At 39.6% G+C, this 23,144-nt stretch overlaps 1 protein-coding gene across 6 annotated transcripts in view; it reads left to right on the top strand.

Moving 5' to 3' along the window:
* The window catches only part of lrfn5a (leucine rich repeat and fibronectin type III domain containing 5a), a 122,644-nt gene extending 101,599 nt beyond the window's left edge, over positions 1–21,045 (top strand). For all 6 annotated transcript variants that reach the window (XM_040042806.1, XM_040042805.1, XM_040042807.1 and 3 more), the window contains 3 exons: positions 1,358–1,825; positions 18,198–18,471; positions 19,060–21,045. In XM_040042806.1, the coding sequence (XP_039898740.1) occupies positions 1,358–1,825; positions 18,198–18,471; positions 19,060–20,010 (1,693 nt within the window). In that variant the 3' untranslated portion in view covers positions 20,011–21,045. The remainder of the gene's footprint in view (positions 1–1,357; positions 1,826–18,197; positions 18,472–19,059) is intronic.
* Positions 21,046–23,144: the final 2,099 nt, after the last annotated feature.

Genomic DNA, 23,144 nt, shown 5'->3' with positions numbered 1-23,144 from the left:
AGAAGAGATGGTGATTATTTGGTGGTGAAACATTATCATCCCCTTTTCTTTCATTCTATCTTGTTGTCATTGTCATATAAAAGGTATAAGTGGACAGTGTGGGCCAGTCTATTTACATTTGTAATCTTGTGCAATACAAATTTATTTCATGAAATTGAAAAAGTGGAGAAAGTGTATGGTTAGGTAATTAGGTGTCGACAACACATTTTTATACCCAGCACTTACTTTATCATAGTAATATTGTTACTCAAAAGAGTGACCATTATTTGTTGCTTTTAAAAAAATGGGGGAATTATTTTACACACTTTTCACCACTCAAGTTTTCCTCTGCAACATCTGAGGTGCGCTGTCACATAATTACCAATTAACTTTAAAAACCTTTGGTAGAAAATGTCAACAAATGAACACAAATCTTTAGTAATTAAATTTGAAGAAATGCACTGTGCACACAGTGCAATTTGCATATCTTTACCCTTTAAAAAGTCTGGGGTTATGGTTGAAACAGCTTAAATGTATGTGTTTGTGTCACTTTCATTTCTCCCTTTTTCACTTCAAATGAACTTCACATCCCAGGAGCCCTTTTTAGTTCATTTCTAACATTAACAACCATGTGTGGAGAATGTGTAGTGTGACTCCAGCTAAAAATGTGATTTTTGTTAGCTCTTATTCTATAACTTTTGAAGCACTTCACAGTAATTGTAATTATCTGCAGAAAAGGGGAAAGCTAAATTACCCTGACAAACATGGTCCTCACTTTGATTGTTTCTAATTTGAATCCTTCAAATTGAGTCTGCTTTGTTGCGAAACCATTTTTTGTTTGATGAAATAGAATATTATGAACATTGTTTTTTTCTGACTCTTCCTTTTTGGTTTATAGCATGTGAGACACGAATTAAGCTATAAAATTTGACTGATTGATACCATTTCTGGCTGTTTATTTGGATCTCTGTCTCAAAAGAGCTATGAACTATGACACAAAAAAAATTAATAACTACTTTTTTAGTATCTTAACATACTAATTTTACACCAAGACAAGGAATTTTTAAATGTCAGCATCGAGTTATAATAATTTTATTGACCCAGAAACCTTTTAATATAGAAGTAATACTACTACAACCTAATACTACTCCATTATTAGCTAACCAACTGTAGTACAAAGGCTATCATTTGTACTCTAATTCAAATGTGCTCTGTCAACATAGTAGATAAGTTTCAGCCTCTTACTTTTCACCCAAGTCTCAGAGGAAAAGTAGCAGGATTCCAGAAACCATTAAGCATTAAGCTTTGCTTCTACTGTACTGTTGTCCCTGTGCTGTCTTATTTCAAGTTTCAATTCACTGGTTTTCTGTCTTTTAAGGTGTAAGGCAAGAGGTGACCCAGAGCCAGCCATTCACTGGATCTCTCCTGAGGGTAAACTGGTCTCTAATTCCTCCAGAACACTTGTCTACGCTAACGGGACTCTGGACATTGTCATCAGTAAGGTGCAAGACACTGGCTCGTTCACCTGTATCTCCTCCAACCCCGCCGGCGAGGCTCACCAAACAGTGGATCTGGTTATTATCAAACTCCCGCACATTTCCAACAACACAAACAACATCCAGGAGTCTGACACGCGATCGTCGGACATTTCCACGTCAACCCGAGGCGGCGCCAACGGGAGCAACGTGACTGGTGATGTGAAGAGTGGTGTGGATAAGAGGGTGGTGACAGCTGAGGCCACGTCATCAACTGCACTGATCAAGTTCAACTTCCAGAGGAATATACCAGGAATTCGGATGTTCCAGATACAGTATAACGGAAGCCAGGATGACTCACTGGTTTACAGGTAATCTTGACAGCATCACTACATAACATTCATTACACAGAGTGAGAAATTGAATATGATGTGGCCTACTGAGAGAATGAGCCAAGCCTGAGCAGCATAGATCAAATTACATCAGAATAGATCTAACTTTAATAATCCTCTTGGAAAATGTTTTCATTCGAAATACAAGTGGAACAGCTGGAGAGAAGTGAGAATGTAAGGCATCTGGGCACTGGCATACCTACAAGGCTGATATATTGGCACTGCAAGGTGACTATAAGGGAGTTATTAGACCACTCCAAGTGGGCTACTGGGGCACTACGAAGAAAGAATGCTGGCCGTGAAAGGGATACATGTGGGAGTTGTAAGGTCACTATGAAGCCTCTGTATGAGCTTGAAGGTAAGTGAGATTTATGCACATGGGCAAACCAAGGCCATGACCATGGAAATTCTAGGTTAAAATACCCTAAAAAACAAACAAAAAATGTGTATTTGCCAATTCTGTTTGATCATGAAAATGATTATGTATTCACTTTGATTTTTTTTTTCAACCTACACACTTCCTTGTCTGAAATTTGCATAATTAATCTTAAAGTGGAAGACAATAAGCTTGGTTTTTATCAGAGCATATGCACAGACAATCCGTCTTTATTTACTCCCTTACAGGACAGACAAAAAGTTCATATCAGGGCAAGTTAGACTAACAAGGATATGAGACGAGGATGGAAAGCAAAGAAACATGAGAGTGTTTGACAACCTCGCAAACGAACACAAAACAGTCCAGCCTGCTGACTCAAACAGGATGGCCTTGACGGCGAGGGCTCTGCTGGCCTTTCTTGACTTTTGTTGTTTGCACAGGATTACACAGATTAGATCAGTCTCACAGGGAATGATTGTTATTTGAGCCAAATATTTACTCCAGTAAATTAGGGGGGAGAGGGAATTAGCAAACACCTCAAGCTTCCATAGGGAAATCTCTTTCCTATCGCTACTAATCCCTACACGTACATCAATATGCATAATGGTCAACGGGAACACCGGGAATGACCAATCGGGTCATCATGACCGTGACCTTGGTTTCCAGGAAAGTCTTCTTTCTTCATAATTCTTCGTCGCTAAACCCCGTTTAGAAAGTGTAACATACAGAGACGGGACAAATAGGATTTATAGCTGTCCGTCTTTTTAAGATAACATTGCAGCTGTTCTGTTGCTCTCGCTTAGATTCACAGCACAGAGTCTGTGCATTTAGACTTTCACCTTGAGACTTCAAAATACTACATTAAGTACTACAAACAAGCAGCTTTCTGTGGGGCCACAGAGGAGGAGTGATTAGACAGCCTATCACGACCCACGCTGATCATTCCTCTCTCCGTTAGATCACTTATTCTTTCGTCCTGTCCTTTCATATCCCCCACTTCCCCTTACTCTCCCTTTTTTCAGTAGGAAGTTGTTGGTGTGTCTGTGTTATTTTGCAGTTCCCTTGTCTTTAGGTAACAGATTGATTTCCATTCAACACCTCTGCTTGCACAAAGCAGCAGCCAATTGATTCTGCTTTTTCATTACCTGCACATCAAAGACAGAGAGGAGGGACGGAGTGGTAAAAAGAGAATAGTAAAAGAGGGAGAAAAGAGAAGGATGAATGGAACACGAAGGGAGATGGCAGGAAAAAAATTGTGACTGTAGGCAGGAACGAGAATGATAGACACGGGAAACATGGCCCCACTGTCACTGTCAGGTGGGGCTCTTACTTTTCAGGTTCAATGCCTGTGCTTTACTCCCCACCCGCTCAACATAATACCATTGGGTGTTGGATGGGTTCTGTGTTTCCTTCATACGTCGAATGCAGTGAGTGACGGTTTAAATCTTCACAAGTCTACCTTTCATTTATGTTAACCTTATGACCCTGCTAGTTGCTGCAAAACTGAAAAGTAAGAGTTATAATACTTGATTCTGTATCGATTTGTGCAGGGAAACCTAAACCCACTACTTCTTCCTCAGGGAGATTGGGGTCAGCTGCAGAACAGAACCCCTGGAGCTCATGGGGATTTGGTGCCTTGCTCAAGGACACTTGAGACCGGCAGATGTTCACTGATACAGTACTGCTGTTTTAACACCAGTCCTGCTGCTTAAGGATTGTATTTCTATTGCAGAGTCCGGTCTAGTCCATAGTAAACCTCTCTTCAGAGAAGCAATCTCACTGCCATTCTAGTTTTTATTAACATGAGTAATTTCTTTGTCTTTAATGTTAGAGAGATAGCCCAGCAAACTGCATGGCTTTAAGAGAGAAAAAATAAAGATGAATAGCCACACGTTTGTCTGATTATAGACAGTATGTCTCTTTTTTTTTCGTATGGGGACTTAGATTAGAATCTGGAACATGCATCTCTCAAACTGTCGTCTTCCAGCTTGGCCTGACAGTGCTTAAATGATGGAATTCTCAGACTTGACTACCACTAGACAGTATATTCAGGGTACTTGCTATGAATGTCATGGAGTATGATGTTTTCAGAAAGCATGCTCTGGAAAGAAAAGAAATGAAAGTCAGTAGAAGTAAACAGAATACATGTGTGTGAATGAGACAGGTGGAAAGATGCTGGAAAGAGTAGAGGTAGTCAAGGTAGCTGAGTTTAAATACCTAGAGACAACCATCCAAAGCAACGGACGGTGCACAAGAGAGATAGGATGGAGTGGGTGAAGATGAGTGGTGACAGAAAGACAGGAGCAAGAGTGAAAGGAACAGTTTATAATGTATCATTTGGAGACAAAGTTACAGAGGTAAAGCTGAGAATCGTTTAGACATATGTGGAGGAGGGATGGTAAATATATAGGACCAAGGATGGTGAACATGCAGCTTACAGGCAGGAGGAAAAGAGAAGAGGGTTGGTGTGAAGAATGATGATTCTGGGAATAGGGTGAGATGGAGGGAGGTAATCCACTGTGGTGACCTCTAAAGGGAATAATGAAGAAAAGGAAGTGCACCGTGATTAGTTTTATTTAGGGTGGGTAGCATTATGGTGAGTGGTTAGCAGTGTTTCTAAAGTTTTGTCCTGCTGGGGATTTGTGTGTAGGCCCCTTCTGTGCCTGTGTTCAAACACATGCATGTTAGCTTATTTGTTTAAGGATATTTTCTATAAAACATATTCACCTACATTATTGTCTAAATGTTGTCCTCGAGCTATCTCTTCACAGGAAGGTACATGGCTTTGTTGGAGATGAGTAAGAGAATAATCTCCTGGATTTATTCCATAGCCATTTTAGTTACATTGAATTTTGGGAATCCCAAAAATGGCAGTTGGACTGCAACAAAATATAATTTGACATTATATGTCAATCTGAAAAACATTTGATTAATGACCTATTGTCCTGATTAATAACTGCAAAGAAAAAATACATATCAGTTTCCTTTAACTCAAAGAAATCTTGCAAATCTTTGCATATTAAAATATTAAACAAGATAATATTTTGGTTTGTCTTTAAAATATGACTAAATTATCGGTCAAAGATCTGACATTCTCCAAAGTTCTACAGAACATTTGAAGTCTCGAGTTGTGATTATTAGTCACTTCTCAGTCCATTTGGACCAGTGTCCAATGAAATAAAGCTGATCAAATTCTGATCCTTTCTGTACTATTTTATCTGCCTGAGCTGCTTTCCACAATTAAAGGCCTGCTCTATTTCGCGGGGTATAGATTGCTGTTAAATTGGATTCTTCACATATAACTTACATTCAGGCAGAAGTATCTTGGATGTTTTTTTGCTGGCGCTCACTGTCACTTTTATTAAGTAACATGATAAATGGTGCCAACAACAAGCAAGGTCAGCTTTGCTAATTAATGTGAATTATTGTTTAGGTGGTGACAGAAGCGTCACTGTGAACTCATGCTGCAGAATTTCTAGTCTAGTACTCATCAAAATTTTGATTAAGTAGTTAGCAGCAAAATTAAGGTGTGTCATGTTAATTAGGTATTTACAGTGTGTCTGATACTTAATCAGCATGTATGTAAATAGAATCACATCATACCTGATACTGGCAAATATCTTATATCACAGAATTAAGATTAAAGCATAAACCAAGATATTCCTACTGGCTATGACCCCAGTTTGTAGTGATTTTTTCCAAAGCTTTATCAATGCCAAATTGTCCTCCATAAACTTCATTGTTCATCAACCACAGTGACCAAAAATAAATTTGGTACATTTTTTTCAGGGAACTTTTAAGAGAGCTGTTTTGTCTGAAAGCAAAATGAATCAACCTTATTTTACAAGGTACTCAAGGTCTTAATCGAGAGTACCAAGAGCGCCACACCATTTAATTCAAGCCACTTTATAATGCAGAACCAACTGTGGATTCAGTAAAAAATATTTGTAGTTAAATTATTTAGCAGCTGTTAAGTTTCATCATCATCTCTTGTCATGGTCTCTATAACTCTAAACTTGGATTTGTATAAATAACTGCCAGAGGAAGTAAACTGAGTCAACAACACAGCTCATTTCCAAATTTCAGCCTGATATTTCAGGGTCATGTCAAGTAAAGAGTGGTATTGAGTAAATAATGTGATGACCTTTTACTCATGACTAGAGCAGAAGCAGCACATGTAGTCCCTGGCCTTAACACCTCACTGGTTTCATCGTGGAGGTCAGAGCCACGTCGATGATGATGCTGAAGCTCACAGTGAGCGTCGATACAGACGACTGCAAAATGGCCACAAAGTGTAACACATTCTTATCACAGTGAAGAACCAATTTCTGTATTTAATTAAAGGCTTGGATGAATACAACCTATTATTGGATCAGAGAAAAAAATCAATTTGTAAATTATAAGATGAATAGGTGTCTTGTTTAGTCAATGAGCAGCATTTTATAATGGTGATGGTAAAAGGCTTCTTAAAGACATGTGTGCACTGAACATAGAAAGAAATGTTGATGAATGCTGTTTTCCAGTGAAGTGGAGCAAAAGCAAAAATAAAGATAATGAATTTTGCATTAAAGGTCTTCCCAAATTTAAAACGTTAGACTCGATCACAACAATCTTGTGTAAAACCTAACTGAACCTGATGTGCATACATGATGTTTGAAACTTTATGAAAAAAACATTTTCAAAAAATTCCAGAGACACTTGAACATAGTCACATCCATTAATTAAAAAACAGTTTAGAACAACAACTTACATCGTTTGAAACGACGTGCACAGTGCTCCATTAATATCCACTCAGATAACAAGACACTCTGTCCCAGTATATCCAGTTAAGTCTTGGTTCCTCAGAGCAGAAAAAACAGAAATTTACCTGTCTATAGAGAGGGAGAGAGAGACGGAGAAAATTGACATCATAGCTAAGAGCGAAACCAAACTGACTTTTGAAAATGACTAAATAAAAGAACTTGTGCTGTACTGTATATACCCATAAACTCAAGCCCTGGAGTAGCAATTTATTTAAAGCTACAACAGGTCCAGTGACATAAAGACTTCAAAATATCTGCCAAATCTGAGGCTATGGCGTATCAAAAGACATTAACTCAGCGTTGACACTCTCTAAGTAATATAGAAATGCACACAACCTCTATTGTGAACTGTGCTGCCATTTGTTCTTTGATATATCTTTTTTCAGCTGTTGTTTTCCAGTCCAGCAGATCCATCGAGCTACAGGGGCTGGTTGCCATTTGCCAGAAAAACTACACATCAAGCAAGTTGTGTGGCAAGCTTTTTTATGAGACCACACAACGGGGCGGGGGATGAATCCAAGCTTACATTCACTCCCTCTGTTTCTCTCTCTCCTCTTTCTGTAACAGGAAGTACAGTAGTTTACCCTTGCCAGTGGTCCCTGTGGCCCAAGTATACAGTAACACCTAGCTCAACTGCGCTTAAGACATGAAAAAGCATCCGCCTTTATCCTGCCGTAATGTTCCAGTTCTGATTTTATAGTGCCATAAACATATAGCAGGACTAACATAACACTTTTATTGCTGTAAGTAGTCTATTGGGTTTTAAGCTAACATAAGAAGTACAAGGAAAGTACCACAGCAGTGAGGATGAGTCTAAAGGAAAGAAGTCATGATAAAAGTGAAACAAGGGGTAGACAAAGGGAACATAATGATTTATATGCCTTGGTGCAGCAGAGAAAGGCTGAAAATGTGGAACATTTGGGAAAAGAGAAGGAGGGAGAAAAGGATGGAAAAAAGAGGGTAAAATGATAAAATAAACATGGAGGTATGTGGTAAAGGGGGTGTGAGAAGGGGAGGGAACGTGAAGTTGTTCAGAAAAGGAATGATTTAGGAAAGAGAGAAAGAGGCTGAAAAAAGAAGGCAGCAGAGATGAAAAGCAAGAAAGTAAATGACAAAGAGGGAGGATGGAAAGGAGGCAGAAGGAAAGGAAGAGAAAAAACATGAAAAAGCTAATAGGAGATCAAAACAACAGATTCAAGAAGTAACATTATGCAGGAAGGATATATAGAAGCAGCCAGCCACAGCATTAAGGAGGTGCAGATGACTCAGCGAAGCTGGAAGAATGGAGCTGAGCTGGGCAGATGGAGGTCTACGGCTTGCAGCAGATAATGCTGAAACATCTTTTGAACATCTGGGACAGCTTTAGCTGCATGACACTTTGACATCTAGTCATAACTATAATGGGATTCAGCTAAGACTTTTTTACATTATTTATTTAATAATTGTTTAGTCTCACTGCAGGTTGTTTATCTTATGTAAGTTACTACTTTTGTTTTCCTCACTCTACATATTTTAAATGAAGTCAGTGGTTTTGTATACTTTACTTATATAAATGAGTTTATTCACTCTTGTGTTACCCGATCCTGCTCTACTGCCTCGTTTGGTTTAGGCAGTAGAGCAGTCTTGGGTTTCATTCACCATCATATTTCTGGTCAAAGGAGCTTGCAAAGAAACGTGAATGTTTTGCTTCCCACTGACGTCACACAAAGATTTACGGTGTCTTTTAGAGGCTATCTTTGGATGCTCTTTGGTAATTTGCGGCTGTTTCATCTGGGCTGTTTATACGTTAATTTCTTTGAAAATTATGATGATGAGAGAAATCATCCAAAATACAGTATTAAAGTGTAGCAGGTGACTGCGGCGCAGGAGCTAGAGCAGGCCATTCTTCAGTCCGCATGTTCCTTCTCAAGTCCTTTGTTTTTGGCAAGCTTCCATCTCCAAATTACCCTCATCCATATGTGAGGCCATGTTACCACTCATGCACATTGCAGCACTGCATGAGTACAATTAGTGCTGTATGAAATGTGCATAAGTGGGTAAGTCTAGCTCATAGTGGAATGTGTTGTAAAAATGCCAAAACTATAATAAGCAAATGAAAAGCTGCACAGTTTATTAAGAGGTTTTCTGTTAGTCTGACACTGTAGGCAGAAATATTTTAATGTACTGTTACAATAAACATCTCGACTAGAGCAGTTTTTGAATTAGGAACTTTTGATCACAAATAAACTCAGTTTGGTCCGCTCTGTTACGTCACCCCTAAGAGTGTTTTTAATATTCATAAAACTAATTTTAGAACTAAACTTCCTTCATTCATGAAATCTTTTATTGATGCTCACTGCAAGCAGTAATTCACATTATGATTTCTCAAGACCCCTAAAATGTCGTCTTTGAAAAGATTGAAATTTTTACAGCCAAGTGAGAACGAACACTGTAAGCTACTTTAATTTTTCACTAATTTAGTGTGTAAGGATGATTATCTGGAAAGCAATTTGAAGGGTTGGGATAATTATAGTTTTTAGATAATGCTGATACACTCTGACATTTAAATGAGGTGGCAGTGTGTTTTCTTGGGAACTGTGATATTATGACTGTAATTAAAGTAATTTCTTAACACTTTTTGTAGAAATGTTTTCCAAAGCTTTTGTTTTATTCCTTTGCTGCCGACAATCTGAATGCATACAGGGTTAAATGGGAAAGAAATGCACAAGTTGTTAGGAGTGCCCACCTGTCCTTGTCCCACCTATGACTACAAGCTGCGTAGGTGCTTGTTAACCATTAGTTCTGGTGTCAGGGGCACTATGCACGGTAACACAGAGATATAAAGCTCACTACTGCAATGTTTTCTGTCTGCCCGAGAGACTTGGACCTATTAGCATGGCATGGTGCCATCTGCTGTGTAAGCTACATTAGCTTTGAGGTTAGCAGTAATGCAGCAGATGTGGAGCTACCATTAATCTTCTTCACTTTGTGTATATAAACCTGTTATACGTAACTGGTTTGATTGTATTTGTGTTGTCAGATTGTTTGCTCAATTGTTTAGAAAATTAAGTTGAAGAAAGTTATTTTCAGTAGCCTGTGAAAGTAATGACTAATGTGAGTGATTGCTGTGCAATGCAAACCGTTTTTACTGCACAAAACCAAAAAAAGTATGTAATAAAATTAAGCTAAAGCATGTTTAAAAAGTGCTATGTAAAGAAAGGTTTTTTAAAACTTACAACTGCTTTTGCAGGCTATTTTTCTGAGCTTATCTGACAAAGTTTTCCATGTTTCGGGCTATTTAATCTAGAGTAGCTTCCATTGCAGTAACATGGAAAGCTCTAGCCAGAAGCACTGCATACAATTTTCTGAAATAATTGGACAACCTACTTTTAGATATCTGTGACCCACATTTGATCCTTTCTCTGTTTGAGTAACACTGCTGTGCAGTTTTACTGTGTTTTTCTGTTTAAATGTAGTTTAAGGAAAGAAGATAGTGGTTAAATACAGCAGGTCAAATAATGAAAAATTAAAATAAAATTCAGTTGTAGTGCGTCATATCACATGAACTCCATCAGTATTGTGATGAGATGACCCGTTCTATTAATTTTCACTCTTGGTGGTTGGAGTGTCATGGGTGGTCATTTATGTGCATACACTGTTTTGTTGTCTCAAACTTTTTACTTTTTTGCATGGTCACTCTCAAACTTAACCACGTAACCACAAGTAAATAAAGTATGTAAGGAAGTAAATCACAAAATCCAGGCTTCAGGCCCAATGTTGTCCCCTCTTCTCACATCAAACTGACATCAGATCATCCATGCATGACCCCAAACAGTGCCTGTTTTGTTGTTGCCAGAGTTGCTCAGCTTGCATTCACTTGCAGACTTAAAAAAAAAAAAACCTCAAACTCTGAAGTTGGAAAAAAAAATAAAAAGGCAGGATTTTGCAGGTCAGAAACAGGGAGGTCTTAAAGGGACATTTCCACTGTGGCTCGCTCATATAGTGCTATGGCTTTCACTTCCTTTTTGTTTCAATGGCCAGCAATGCCACATACCTAACTAAGTGCAAAACTAGAAAACTCTCTCTCTTCTCTGAAATGGAAAAGAAAATGATTTCCCTGCAGATATCTAAAATGACTAATGAGCTAGACAAAGCAGTGAAAATAATTGTGTGTTGTTCACCCATGGTGTCACATATGATCTAACTGGACCGTGCTGCTCGGGGCAAAGACTACAGCTGAGTTATTAGAAGTCCTCGGCCCATATTGCAAAACTCCAGCTTGACCTGAAGGTCTTGGTTTTGTGTGTTGCACCACTGCCATGCATGCCTCCAAACCTCCTGAAAGACTGCATATCTGTGGCCTTTAGGCTTTCTCCAATGTTTAATCAAGTGAAAATGTCTGAAACAGAACAATCTGGTATCAGAGTTCACTGTTCCATTCATGGATGGAAGCATTTGTCATGAGACAGAAAGCAGGAAGCAACAAATTGAGATGCTTGCTTTGACCTGGACCGGGGCGAGAGAAGTGAAACTCGATTAACATGCACTCTAATACAACGCAGAAGCCACAACCGTGCACGTGCAGGCTTCTGTTTACAATCATATAGTCGTTTCAGTGATGAAGTCCAGGAGTCCAGGTATGGTGACAAACAGCAGGAATAGTAGACTTGCAGTGGAAAAGAATATTACTGTAATGGAACTCACACACATAATTACATACATGTACAGACACATATAAGTACATAAATGGATACTCATAGAGAAACATCCAAGCTGACATTTTCTCTTGTGTAATGAAAGTGTAATGAAACCCTGAAACACACACACACTCACACAGAGGCGCCCTGGGCTGAGGGCTTGGCAGAGCAGAGTAGATAGATTAGTGTAATAGTCTCGGCCAAGGCAATCATCTGCCCACTGTAGGGCTTCAAAGACTGGCAGCAAGATCCAGCTCAGACACAAAGAAATTAACCACAATGAATGAGTCACTTTGGATGAGTTCACACTGCTAACAGCTCGAGAAGGAATGTAAGGGAAAAACACAAAAAATAAGAAAAAAAACACATAAAAATGTGAAAAAAATGTACTTTTGTGTGCTGAGTAAAGCTCAAACAGATTTTCAACATCTTGATTGTTGATTGTATACATAAATTATAAATGGTGATAGCTTTGCTTGCACACTGAAAATGAAAAAGTTTTTCCTTATTTCATTGGCCAGAAAGTGCTGATATTTTAATGAAGAAACATTCTGATTTAGTACCTGTAAAAAGGAGGGTTCGTGCAGCTAATGGTTTCTTGGAAAGATTCATGTATGGCAAAGAAACAAACAAGCCCTCGAGCCCAGTGCATTATTCCTCCCTATTCTTTTCCCGGTTTGTTTTTGACAGTAGAAAATGCTTTTTTACTATTTAAAATCATATTTTTTCTGCCTCCATTGTAAAAGCGGAAAATGTACATTTCCATCTTTGGAGCAACAAAACACCAGACTGTTTAGGAAGAACAGCAGTTCCCCTACAATATTTTATTTTTCTGTTTTAAGTTACATTTCTAACAGACAAAGGTGGACAAAAACTGTTGATGATTATGATAAATATGCTTAAACTATATTTAAACAGCCTAGATTTTCTGATCCAAGAACTGGACTGAAAATGACTGGAGCAAAAACAATGTCCAAAGCAAAACTTTGAAAGACCTCAGAAGGCCTGAAGAAATATTCCTCAAAACCATTATAATAAATAAATAATAATTAAAGTAATAATACTACAAGGAAGTCTGACTATTTGAAAGCAAATAAATGGGGGCTAGAGACTTTTGAAAGATTCTATAGTATAAAACTAGAAACACAATTTCCTACATTGCCATTGAAAGTTGATGACTTTTTAAACCCGCATAACCTTGAAAAGCAATATACACTACCAGTCAAAGGTTTGGACACACCTTCACATTTAATGGCTTTTCTTTATTTTCATGACATTTATTTTCATAACTTTAAAACATGTTTCATATTTTAGATTCTTCAAAATACTCACCCTTTGCTTTGATTACTGCTTTGCACACTCTTGGCATTCTCTCGATGAGCTTTATGAGGTCGTCACCTGAAATGGTTTTCCAACAGTCTTGAAGGAGTTCCCAGAGATGCCGAGCACTTGTTGGCCCTTTTGCCTTCACTCTGCGGTCCATCTCATCCCAAACCGTCTTGACTGGGTTTAGGTCAGGTGACTGTGGAGGCCAGGATATCTGGCTCAGCAATCCAGTTTCGTCATAGCAGTTGCTGGTTTTTGCAACTTCACTTGGAAACTCATTCAAAATTTTAGCTATTTTCTGGACTGACTACCTTGAGTTCTTAAAGTAATGATGGACTGCCATTTCTCTTTACTTAACTGATTGGTTCTTGCCATAATATAATTCTAACAGCTGTCAGCTGTGTACCAACCTGACTTCTGCACAACACAACTGATGGTCCCAACCCCATTAAGAAGTCAAGAAATTCCACAAATGAACCCTGACAAAGCACACCTGTGAAATGGAAACCATTTCAGTTGACTACATCTTCAAGCGCACTGAAAGAAGGCCAAGGATTTGCAGTGCTGTCAAAAAGCAAAGGGTGGCTACTTTAAAGAGTCTAAAATATAAAATATAAGACAAGTTATTTATCAATTTTGTCTTTGCTACATAATTACATAATAATAATAAAAATAATAATAATAATAGATTTTATTTGAGGGCGCCTTTCAAAAACCCAAGGTCACCTTACAAAAGAACAAAATTAATAAAAGAAGCAATAGTCATAAAATACATAAAATTAAGTGATTAAATAAATAATTGCAAAGCAGAACTTGACAACAGATAAAATCAGCACTAAAGCGAATACGTTTGAACAGATGTGTTTTGAGCTGTGACTTAAATGCGGGAAGAGAGTCATATTTCTTATGGCTGGAGGAAGAGAGTGGCTGGAAGAGCAGAACGACTGAAGGCTCTGTTCCCCATAGTGGTAAGACGTGCGGATGGAACAGTAAGATGAATAGCAGATGAGGATCGGGAAACAGTGGTGATATGGAGCAGGTTACACAAATAGGTAGGAGCAGATTTATGGACACACTTGTACGTGAGAAGTAAGAGTTTAAAATTTATCCTGGCTTCTATGGGCAACCAGTGAAGCTGCTGAAGAACTGGCGTAATATGAGCCCTTGACAGAGTACGAGTTGTGACCCGAACTGCAGAATTTTGAAGAAGTTGGAGTTTATGAAGGGACCTTTTAGGGAGACCAAATAAGAGGTAATTGCAGTAATCAATGCGGGACGTAATACGACTATGGACACGGATGGCAGCAGCATGGGGAGTAAGGAAGGGATGGAGTCGGTTAATATTACCTAAGTGGAAGTATGTAATTAATGTGGGACTGGAATGAGAGAGAACTTTGATCGTAGGTAGGTGAGAGGGATAAATTGGGTTTAGAAGAAATGTAGAGCTGGGTGTCATCATGTATCTTGCTTCATATATTTGATTTCTTCATTATGTACAGGGAGTGCAGAATTATTAGGCAAGTTGTATTTTTGAGGAATAATTTTATTATTGAACAACAACCATGTTCTCAATGAACCCAAAAAACTCATTAATATCAAAGCTGAATGTTTTTGGAAGTAGTTTTTAGTTTGTTTTTAGTTTTAGCTATTTTAGGGGGATATCTGTGTGTGCAGGTGACTATTACTGTGCATAATTATTAGGCAACTTAACAAAAAACAAATATATACCCATTTCAATTATTTATTTTCACCAGTGAAACCAATATAACATCTCCACATTCACAAATATACATTTCTGACATTCAAAAACTAAACAAAAACAAATCAGCGACCAATATAGCCACCTTTCTTTGCAAGGACACTCAAAAGCCTGCCATCCATGGATTCTGTCAGTGTTTTGATCTGTTCACCATCAACATTGCGTGCAGCAGCAACCACAGCCTCCCAGACACTGTTCAGAGAGGTGTGCTGTTTTCCCTCCTTGTAAATCTCACATTTGATGATGGACCACAGGTTCTCAATGGGGTTCAGATCAGGTGAACAAGGAGGCCATGTCATTAGTTTTTCTTCTTTTATACCCTTTCTTGCCAGCCACGCTGTGGAGTACTTGGACGCGTGTGATGGAGCATTGTCCTGCATGAAAATCATGTTTTTCTTGAAGGATGCAGACTTCTTCCTGTACCACTGCTTGAAGAAGGTGTCTTCCAGAAACTGGCAGTAGGACTGGGAGTTGAGCTCGACTCCATCCTCAACCCGAAAAGGCCCCACAAGCTCATCTTTGATGATACCAGCCCAAACCAGTACTCCACCTCCACCTTGCTGGCGTCTGAGTCGGACTGGAGCTCTCTGCCCTTTACCAATCCAGCCACGGGCCCATCCATCTGGCCCATCAAGACTCACTCTCATTTCATCAGTCCATAAAACCTTAGAAAAACCAGTCTTGAGATATTTCTTGGCCCAGTCTTGACGTTTCAGCTTGTGTGTCTTGTTCAGTGGTGGTCGTCTTTCAGCCTTTCTTACCTTGGCCATGTCTCTGAGTATTGCACACCTTGTGCTTTTGGGCACTCCAGTGATGTTGCAGCTCTGAAATATGGCCAAACTGGTGGCAAGTGGCATCTTGGCAGCTGCGCGCTTGACTTTTCTCAGTTCATGGGCAGTTATTTTGCGCCTTGGTTTTTCCACACGCTTCTTGCGACCCTGTTGACTATTTTGAATGAAACGCTTGATTGTTCGATGATCACGCTTCAGAAGCTTTGCAATTTTGAGACTGCTGCATCCCTCTGCAAGATATCTCACTATTTTTGACTTTTCTGAGCCTGTCAAGTCCTTCTTTTGACCCATTTTGCCAAAGGAAGTTGCCTAATAATTATGCACACCTGATATAGGGTGTTGATGTCATTAGACCACACCCCTTCTCATTACAGAGATGCACATCACCTAATATGCTTAATTGGTAGTAGGCTTTCGAGCCTATACAGCTTGGAGTAAGACAACATGCATGAAGAGGATGATGTGGACAAAATACTCATTTGCCTAATAATTCTGCACTCCCTGTATCTACAATGTAGGAAGTAGTAAAAATAAAGAAAAACCATAAAATGAGAGGGTTTGTCCAAACTTTTGACTTTTTAAAAGAAGAAATGCTGGTATGAGCTGTCAAAAGATAATCAAGAAATACCTTATTATCTCTTTATGTTATAAATGCCTATAGTTTAAGTTAAAATGCAGAGACCTACCAGGAGTTGTGAAAACAAACGCTTTTTATAGAAAGATATTACTGCTTTAAACACAGCCACACATACATTCATGCACACAAACGAATCCCAAAGCAAGCACAGCAGTTAATAGAGAAATTAATCCCTGTCTGTGGATGCATGTGTATCCAAATGCAGCTGCTTGTGTTTGAGCTTGTAGGTACCAGTGACTTTCATTCCTGTCATTAACCTGCTATCTTCAGCATCCTTGTATGTGTCCCACCATAGAACTAATGGCATTTTCAGGATGTGTGTTTACGTGTAGTCAAGGTTCACCACTATTGTGATAAAACCATTAAGAGAAGCAAAGGGTAGAATTCTCATGGTCATCCACTGTTCAGATGATCCTATTAGTATTCATAGGGTCGTATGAATACCCTTCCTCACATGCATTCACATTCATTTAAAGCCTTGTGCTGTTATTCCATAGAGGGTATAGTCATGACCTGCCATTAAATTCATCCCCGAGCTCTTAATACTGACCATTAAACCTTAACATGTCTTCTAACCTTCGCTTAACTCGAACTCGAAACCAGATGCTTTAACCTGGCCAAAGTAGCCCTCTGCTGCTCTCAGTGCGCGCTCGACCACGGGCTTGTGAACTAGCTGCCCTCTTTGGATTTAATGAGGAATTTCATTAGCATTTTAATGACAAATTCCAGGACCGCTGACAAGACTTTATTTTAGAGAAACTGAAGGACAAATATGCAAAACCTCCAGTCAATGTGACAAGTGTCCAGTAAAGAGCACCAAATTGGACTCAAAATGTCCGAGTGTCCAAGAGAATATCCAAAATGATTCATTGTTTATTCATCCTTATTGTCAGAACTGATGAGGAAAGACTGAACGGTTTAAGTATACTTGTGCATTGTCGCAGGTCCATGCTGTCAAAGGTTGTCGGCTCAAAACTTCTGTGCCATAATAAGTTATTTAATTATCCTTTATTTGAGGATTCAGCATCCAATGGAGCGGAGTGTGTTTACTCTGTGTCATTTCATTTCTTTCTTCACTTCACTTTTCGTCACTCTTGATTTTTTTTTTCTGCATTCCTGTCTTCTTTTAAAAATACACTGTACTGTTTTATTACTCTGGAGGATGGTGTCACATGTTTGTAGAAACAAGGCAGTGGGTATATTCATTATTTAGATTGTGCATATTTTCTGCACAGTGTTTTCACTATGATGACATGAGGAGCCCATCGTCTTGCCCGTCTTACAGTCGTACAAAAGAGAAATGACAGAAGTTCACCTGATGTTAGAAATTTGTTTAAGGTTATGAACGATGGTTCATTTGAAATAAAAAAGAGTAATGTTCTCCCACAGCAATTATTTCATGTACTTTTCATATTTTTATGAAAACCTCCCTGTTTAGTTCGACTTTATTTTTAACATTACATGGACAGAATAGAACAACTGAATATAGCGAGGCCACTCAGCTTTGTTGCATTTTGTTGCAATTGTGATACTGCACCTAAACTATCTCTTAAAGTGCTAATTATTTTAATTTCCTTCAACTTACAAATGTTGAATCTCCAAAACAGCCACAGAAAGGGAATAGACTAGGCTAATTAACGCCGTATGTAACTGCTCATGATTCTTGCTATTCTGCCTCTTAGGCACTATTGCTACTCCTTTAGTTCTTTATTTGTCGGGAACCATGCATAGAAGCATTTAACTAGTATTGACTTTCTATCTGCACTCCTTAGGCAGGCAAACACAGCATTAGTTATGAAATCCAAATAATAGATGTTGAGTCAAATATAATTACTAGTTTATTTGTTTCTCTATGAAGGCTACTGTTTTCCACTAAGGTAGACTATATTAGCCATCTCAAAAAGGCTTCAAGAAGCTTGAAGCCAAGAAACTGCTGACACACATGTTGAACTGTCATTTTGCCTTCCCTGTCTTCCTGCCACAGAATGATCCCTCCATCAAGCAAGAACTTCCTAGTCAACAACCTGGCAGCAGGTACCCAGTACGACCTCTGTGTCCTGGCCATCTACGATGACGTTATCACCTCTCTGACAGCGACGCGAGTGGTCGGCTGCGTGCAGTTCACCACCGAGTCAGAGTACATGAGATGTCATTTTATGCAGTCTCAGTTCCTGGGTGGGACCATGATCATTATCATTGGAGGGATAATAGTGGCCTCGGTTCTAGTTTTTATTATCATCCTGATGATACGATATAAGGTGGGTCTATCTCTGTCGCTCTTGTCCAGTCTAGACATAAGGCAGCAGGAATGAGGCAAGAGAGCTTTTCATTTAGCTGAATGTTTGTCGTTATGGTGATCATGTAACAAGAAAAAGTCACAAAGTGATCTAGTGATTTTTTTTTATATCTTTTGGTCTTCTTTGTATCTTTCTAATCTTTGACTCACTTTCTGTAAATTAGAGCTTAAATAAAAGCATTAAAATGATTTATCTACATAAACTGATATTTTGAAGCATTTTAAAGTATCCTTAACTGATGCAAAAGCTACATCTGTTATAGTCATAGTGGTATTAGGTCTCCTGTAAATTTTTTGTAAATCATAGCATGTTTTGTTTTATTTACAACAGCAACTTAGTCCTGATACAGGGACCAACAGGTTGGACTCAACGTGAATTTTAAAAGGGAAGAACCAGGTGAAGACGTAAAGGACTAAACGTGTGCCTTACAATGCATAAAAGTATAACTCAAAAAGTGTTTTTCTTGTTACTTGAAGGGGTTCAAAGGGAGACACTCAGGATGAGAAAAATTGGATCTAATTTTCCCTTTTCCCTATGCTTTTTCCTCAGGTGTGCAACCCTAGTGAGGGTGGCAAAGGCATTTCAATGTCAATGACCAACGTTCACTCACAGACCAATGGGCAGCAATCTCAGGGTTGCACCGTGACTCCAAGCTCCTCTAAACACGGCTCAATCGGATTAGACGACCTCTCAGGAGGCACAAAGAGGAGTGGTGCTGCAGCAGCGGGAGGTGGGAGAAAGGATACAATAGCTCAGGCCTCTGAGTCTTCCCTGCCTGACTGCTCCACAGCCACATCAGTTCTCAGCCAGGCTTGGTCGGCCAGAAGCCCAACAGCTGGAGCCGAGGAACGAGAGAAAACCGCTGAAGAGAGAGCTCAAGCCGGCATTGCATCACCCACCGCCACCACAGGCTCCCTACACAAGCCAAAGCGAAAGCCCGCCCCAACTAAGCCTGGCTCTGCTTGCTCCAGTGGCCAGGGGATCATCGAGAACCTCCCAACTGCCTCCTCGACACGGCCACCTTCCTCCACTTCCACCGCCTCCTCCGCCCTCCTTCATTCCTCATCCCCCGGTGCCCTGGAGAACCTCAACACCAACCGAAATAACTCCACCGCTCTCTCTCAGACCCCACCACCTCCCTTTGCCTCTTCCCCTTTCTTCAGCCCCATCGCCACACCGAGCCCAGTCCCATCTGTGCGATTCAGAGAGACGCCCATCCTGCGCCGGGCTCCTCGCACCGCCTCCTCTTCTGCCAGATATCAGACTCTTCCTGTAGAGGAGGGAGGAAGGAGCAGAGCTAGGAGGAGGTACTCACTCAGTGAAGGAGGCTCAAAAACTCACTCCGCCCACCAGGGAGGAGGAGGAGCACCCAAAATAGGGCGCGTAATACGGAACAAAAGGAGCCAATCAATGAGCGGTATGCTACTCCCAAAAGATGGGGACGAAGAGTCGGACAAAGGGCGGTGTGACTCTGACTGGATCTTAGAAAGCACAGTTTGAACTGGAATGAGCCAGCGACCATAAAATGAACTTTGGTTTATTCATTGTTTGTCCTTTGTGTGAGTGGATGCGTGCAGTGTGAATCAAAGTTTTGTTTATAGGCGTATGCGTGAAAAGCCTGCTTGTGTCACGAAAAACTTTGCGTGTTGTTACTGTGTGTTTTCCTGTTTGAATTTTCTTTCTAAACGTGTGAGAGGTTGACTGTGTTTCTGGTAAACGTGTGTGTGCTTTTTTTTTTTTTTTTTTTTAAATAATCAATCTTTTCATAACTTTTCTCCACAGTTATTTGTACTTGATTTACAGTTTACAGTTTTGTTTTTTGCTTTTGTTTCCACTTCAACGGTATCCATTTTGCAGTCGATCATTCAGCGAGTGGATAACTTGCCTTGTCTCGTAGCGTCCTCGAGTTGTCTCGTTGGTTCCACTTTATAGCACAAAAGAAAAACAAGACAATGGACTCGCCACGTCATTTCCCGATTCACTATCACCTTATCTGAAAAATACCACAAAAAGGGAATTAATACAGGAAATAAGAGGAATAAAAAAAATACAAAAACAGGAAAAGCACACCATTCTTAATGTTCACAAGCTCACAGAGATGTGCATCCATAATGTGGCAAGAGAATAGCAGTCGGTGCCTTCTTTTGCACTAACAGACCCTCACTAACAGATACTTTAACCGGATTTAGGACTCCACCATGGCTCCACGAATGAGGGGACGGATTAAGGAAGAGAGATTTCACACATAGCCTTTCTTACCTACTGCGGAGTACAGACCTTTTCTGGACATATAAAGACAAAATGTTACAGACAGATGAAGACTTTAATGAACCTCTTATGAAATTGATATTTTTTAAAGCGAAGTATTAAAAAAAAGCAAAGAAAAAAAGCAACGTGAGAACCTTGTGAGCTTTTCACTGACACTGGTATAATACAGCCTGTGTTGGTCACAAGCTCACGGAAAGCTTCTGTACAGAAAAAGACAACATGTACTGTTGTTATGTTGTGTAAAATAAAAAAGGGATAAAATGAAAATGGCAATGTTATGGGTGTGCTTTACAGCGAATATACAGCATGTCAAAAAATGTACTGTGCTGGCATATTGCTCCAGTTTTTCATACCATTATTATATATTATATTATCTTTTAAATTGGAAAATTGTTTGAATGATGCGGCTTTTCATTCATCTATTGATAATTTGATGTTTACCTTAAAACCTCAGGCATAGTTACACACACACACACACACTCACACACAGACGTAGTCTGGAGGTTTATTCACAGCACAGAATCTGATTTCCATACCTCCCACCTCTCACTGACTGCATTTATTAGAGGGAAGCAATTTAGGAAAAAGTGCTCCCTGTGAGGCTTTGACAGTTTGCCAATGTGCCAATGAGTAAGGCTCACGTGACCTGTTTTTAAGTGCTTACAAAACAATCATAGCACTCACAAGAAAAACAGACAGGGAAGCCTGTTGTGTAGCACGTGAGAAATAAGAGAGGGAGCAATAATTCAGCTCCATACAGTGCTTTATGATTCTCATATAGAGCACTCTTCTAAAGTAACAGGCACTTCTTATAACAGAAGAGCTTCTATCCTCCCCACTCAAAGGAAACCTTCTGTTGTATCTCTGTCTGTGGTGAGTTTTTAAAAGGTCTTATGCGTGGACCAGAATGATATTCAACAAAATCTACATCCAAAATCTGAATGCGGTAACAAGGACACACAGAAGCACAGCACAGTTGCCAAAGAAAATGATTTTTGTTGACTTGCAGGCAAGAACCATAAAAATCTTCACTTGTGTACAGAAGACAGGAGGGTTAATATTACGTGGATTCAAAAGGTTGCAGTGAAGGCTACAGTTCAGTTCTATTCTATTCTGTTCTATTTTAGGCCTAATACAGCATAACTAAGGGAGGGTTCAAGGTCACCTAATATATCCCTAACTATAACCTTAATCAAAAGGGAATGTTTTAGACCTAATCTTATAAATAGTGAGGGTGTCTGTCTCCCAAATCCAAACTGGTTCCATAGAAGAGGACCTGGAAGCTGAAGGTTCTGCCTCCCATTCTACTTTTAAATACCCTAGGAACCATGAGTAAGCCAGCTGTCTGAGAGCAAAGCTCTGTTGGAGTTATATGGTACTATAAGGTCTTTAGGATAAGACTGCGTCCGGTTATTCAAGAACTAAGTGAGGAGCAGGATTTTAAATAAATTTAACAGGCAGCTGATGAAGAGAAGCCGATGTGGGAGAAATACCCTTTCTTTCTATTCACTGTCAGTAGTGTTGCTGCAGCATCCTGAATCAACTGAAGGCTTTTTATGCAGCTTTTCGAGCAAATTGAGAATAATGAATTACAATAGTCCAGCCTAGGTGTAATAAAAGCATTATTACTGAATTATCATATACTGGGTATATTTCTGAACTAAAACTGGTGGACTTTGCAGGACTCTGTGTTACAACAAAACGTTTAAACCCAGATTATGTCCTCAAAAGAGACAGTAGAGTTGAGGGGCTGATGATTCCAGGTGAATGGGGTTGTGATGACATATGTCGCTGATGCTAGAGAAGCCGGTGAACAGTGGCAGTCTATATTTGCAAGCATGAGGTTGATTTGGTGGTGAGTAGAATTAACAGATGCCTGTCTTGCTGGCACACAAAGGAAATCTAGGGCACAAGAAGAACTTGATTACAAAACTGGAGATCAAAACGAGAGCAAGAAAATTAGAGAGGAGCCTGGGTGTTGTTTCCCACTCCAGCTGACAAACCAGACATCAAACATCAACGTCTTTTTCATACTGACCCAAATTTAAGAATCATCACTGCTGATGAGAGGTTGGGCTACAGCTACAACCAGACAATTTTCATTTGAACAGTCCACAGCTGTCGAACCATAAGGCAGCGCTTCAAATGATACCAGTGCACAGTAGTTATTTTTTCCCCCAACATTTACTGGGTTGTGTATTTTAACATCAAACATGAGACTACGCTACTCAAAAATGAAAGTCGGCAAATTGGCATTTTGACATCCTGCTTGGAGGGCTAACGCCCATAGCACAACAAAGGGCTCCCACTGGGAGGAGGCCTTGGGTAGACCCATGCAGGACACACTGGAGAGATTATATCTCTTG

This window comes from Simochromis diagramma, unplaced genomic scaffold (genome assembly GCF_900408965.1).
Source record: "Simochromis diagramma unplaced genomic scaffold, fSimDia1.1 OVJJ01000304.1, whole genome shotgun sequence".
NCBI lineage: Eukaryota > Metazoa > Chordata > Actinopteri > Cichliformes > Cichlidae > Simochromis > Simochromis diagramma.
The sequence above is the reverse complement of the archived record's forward strand: the minus strand, read 5'-3'. Positions and strand labels throughout refer to the sequence as shown.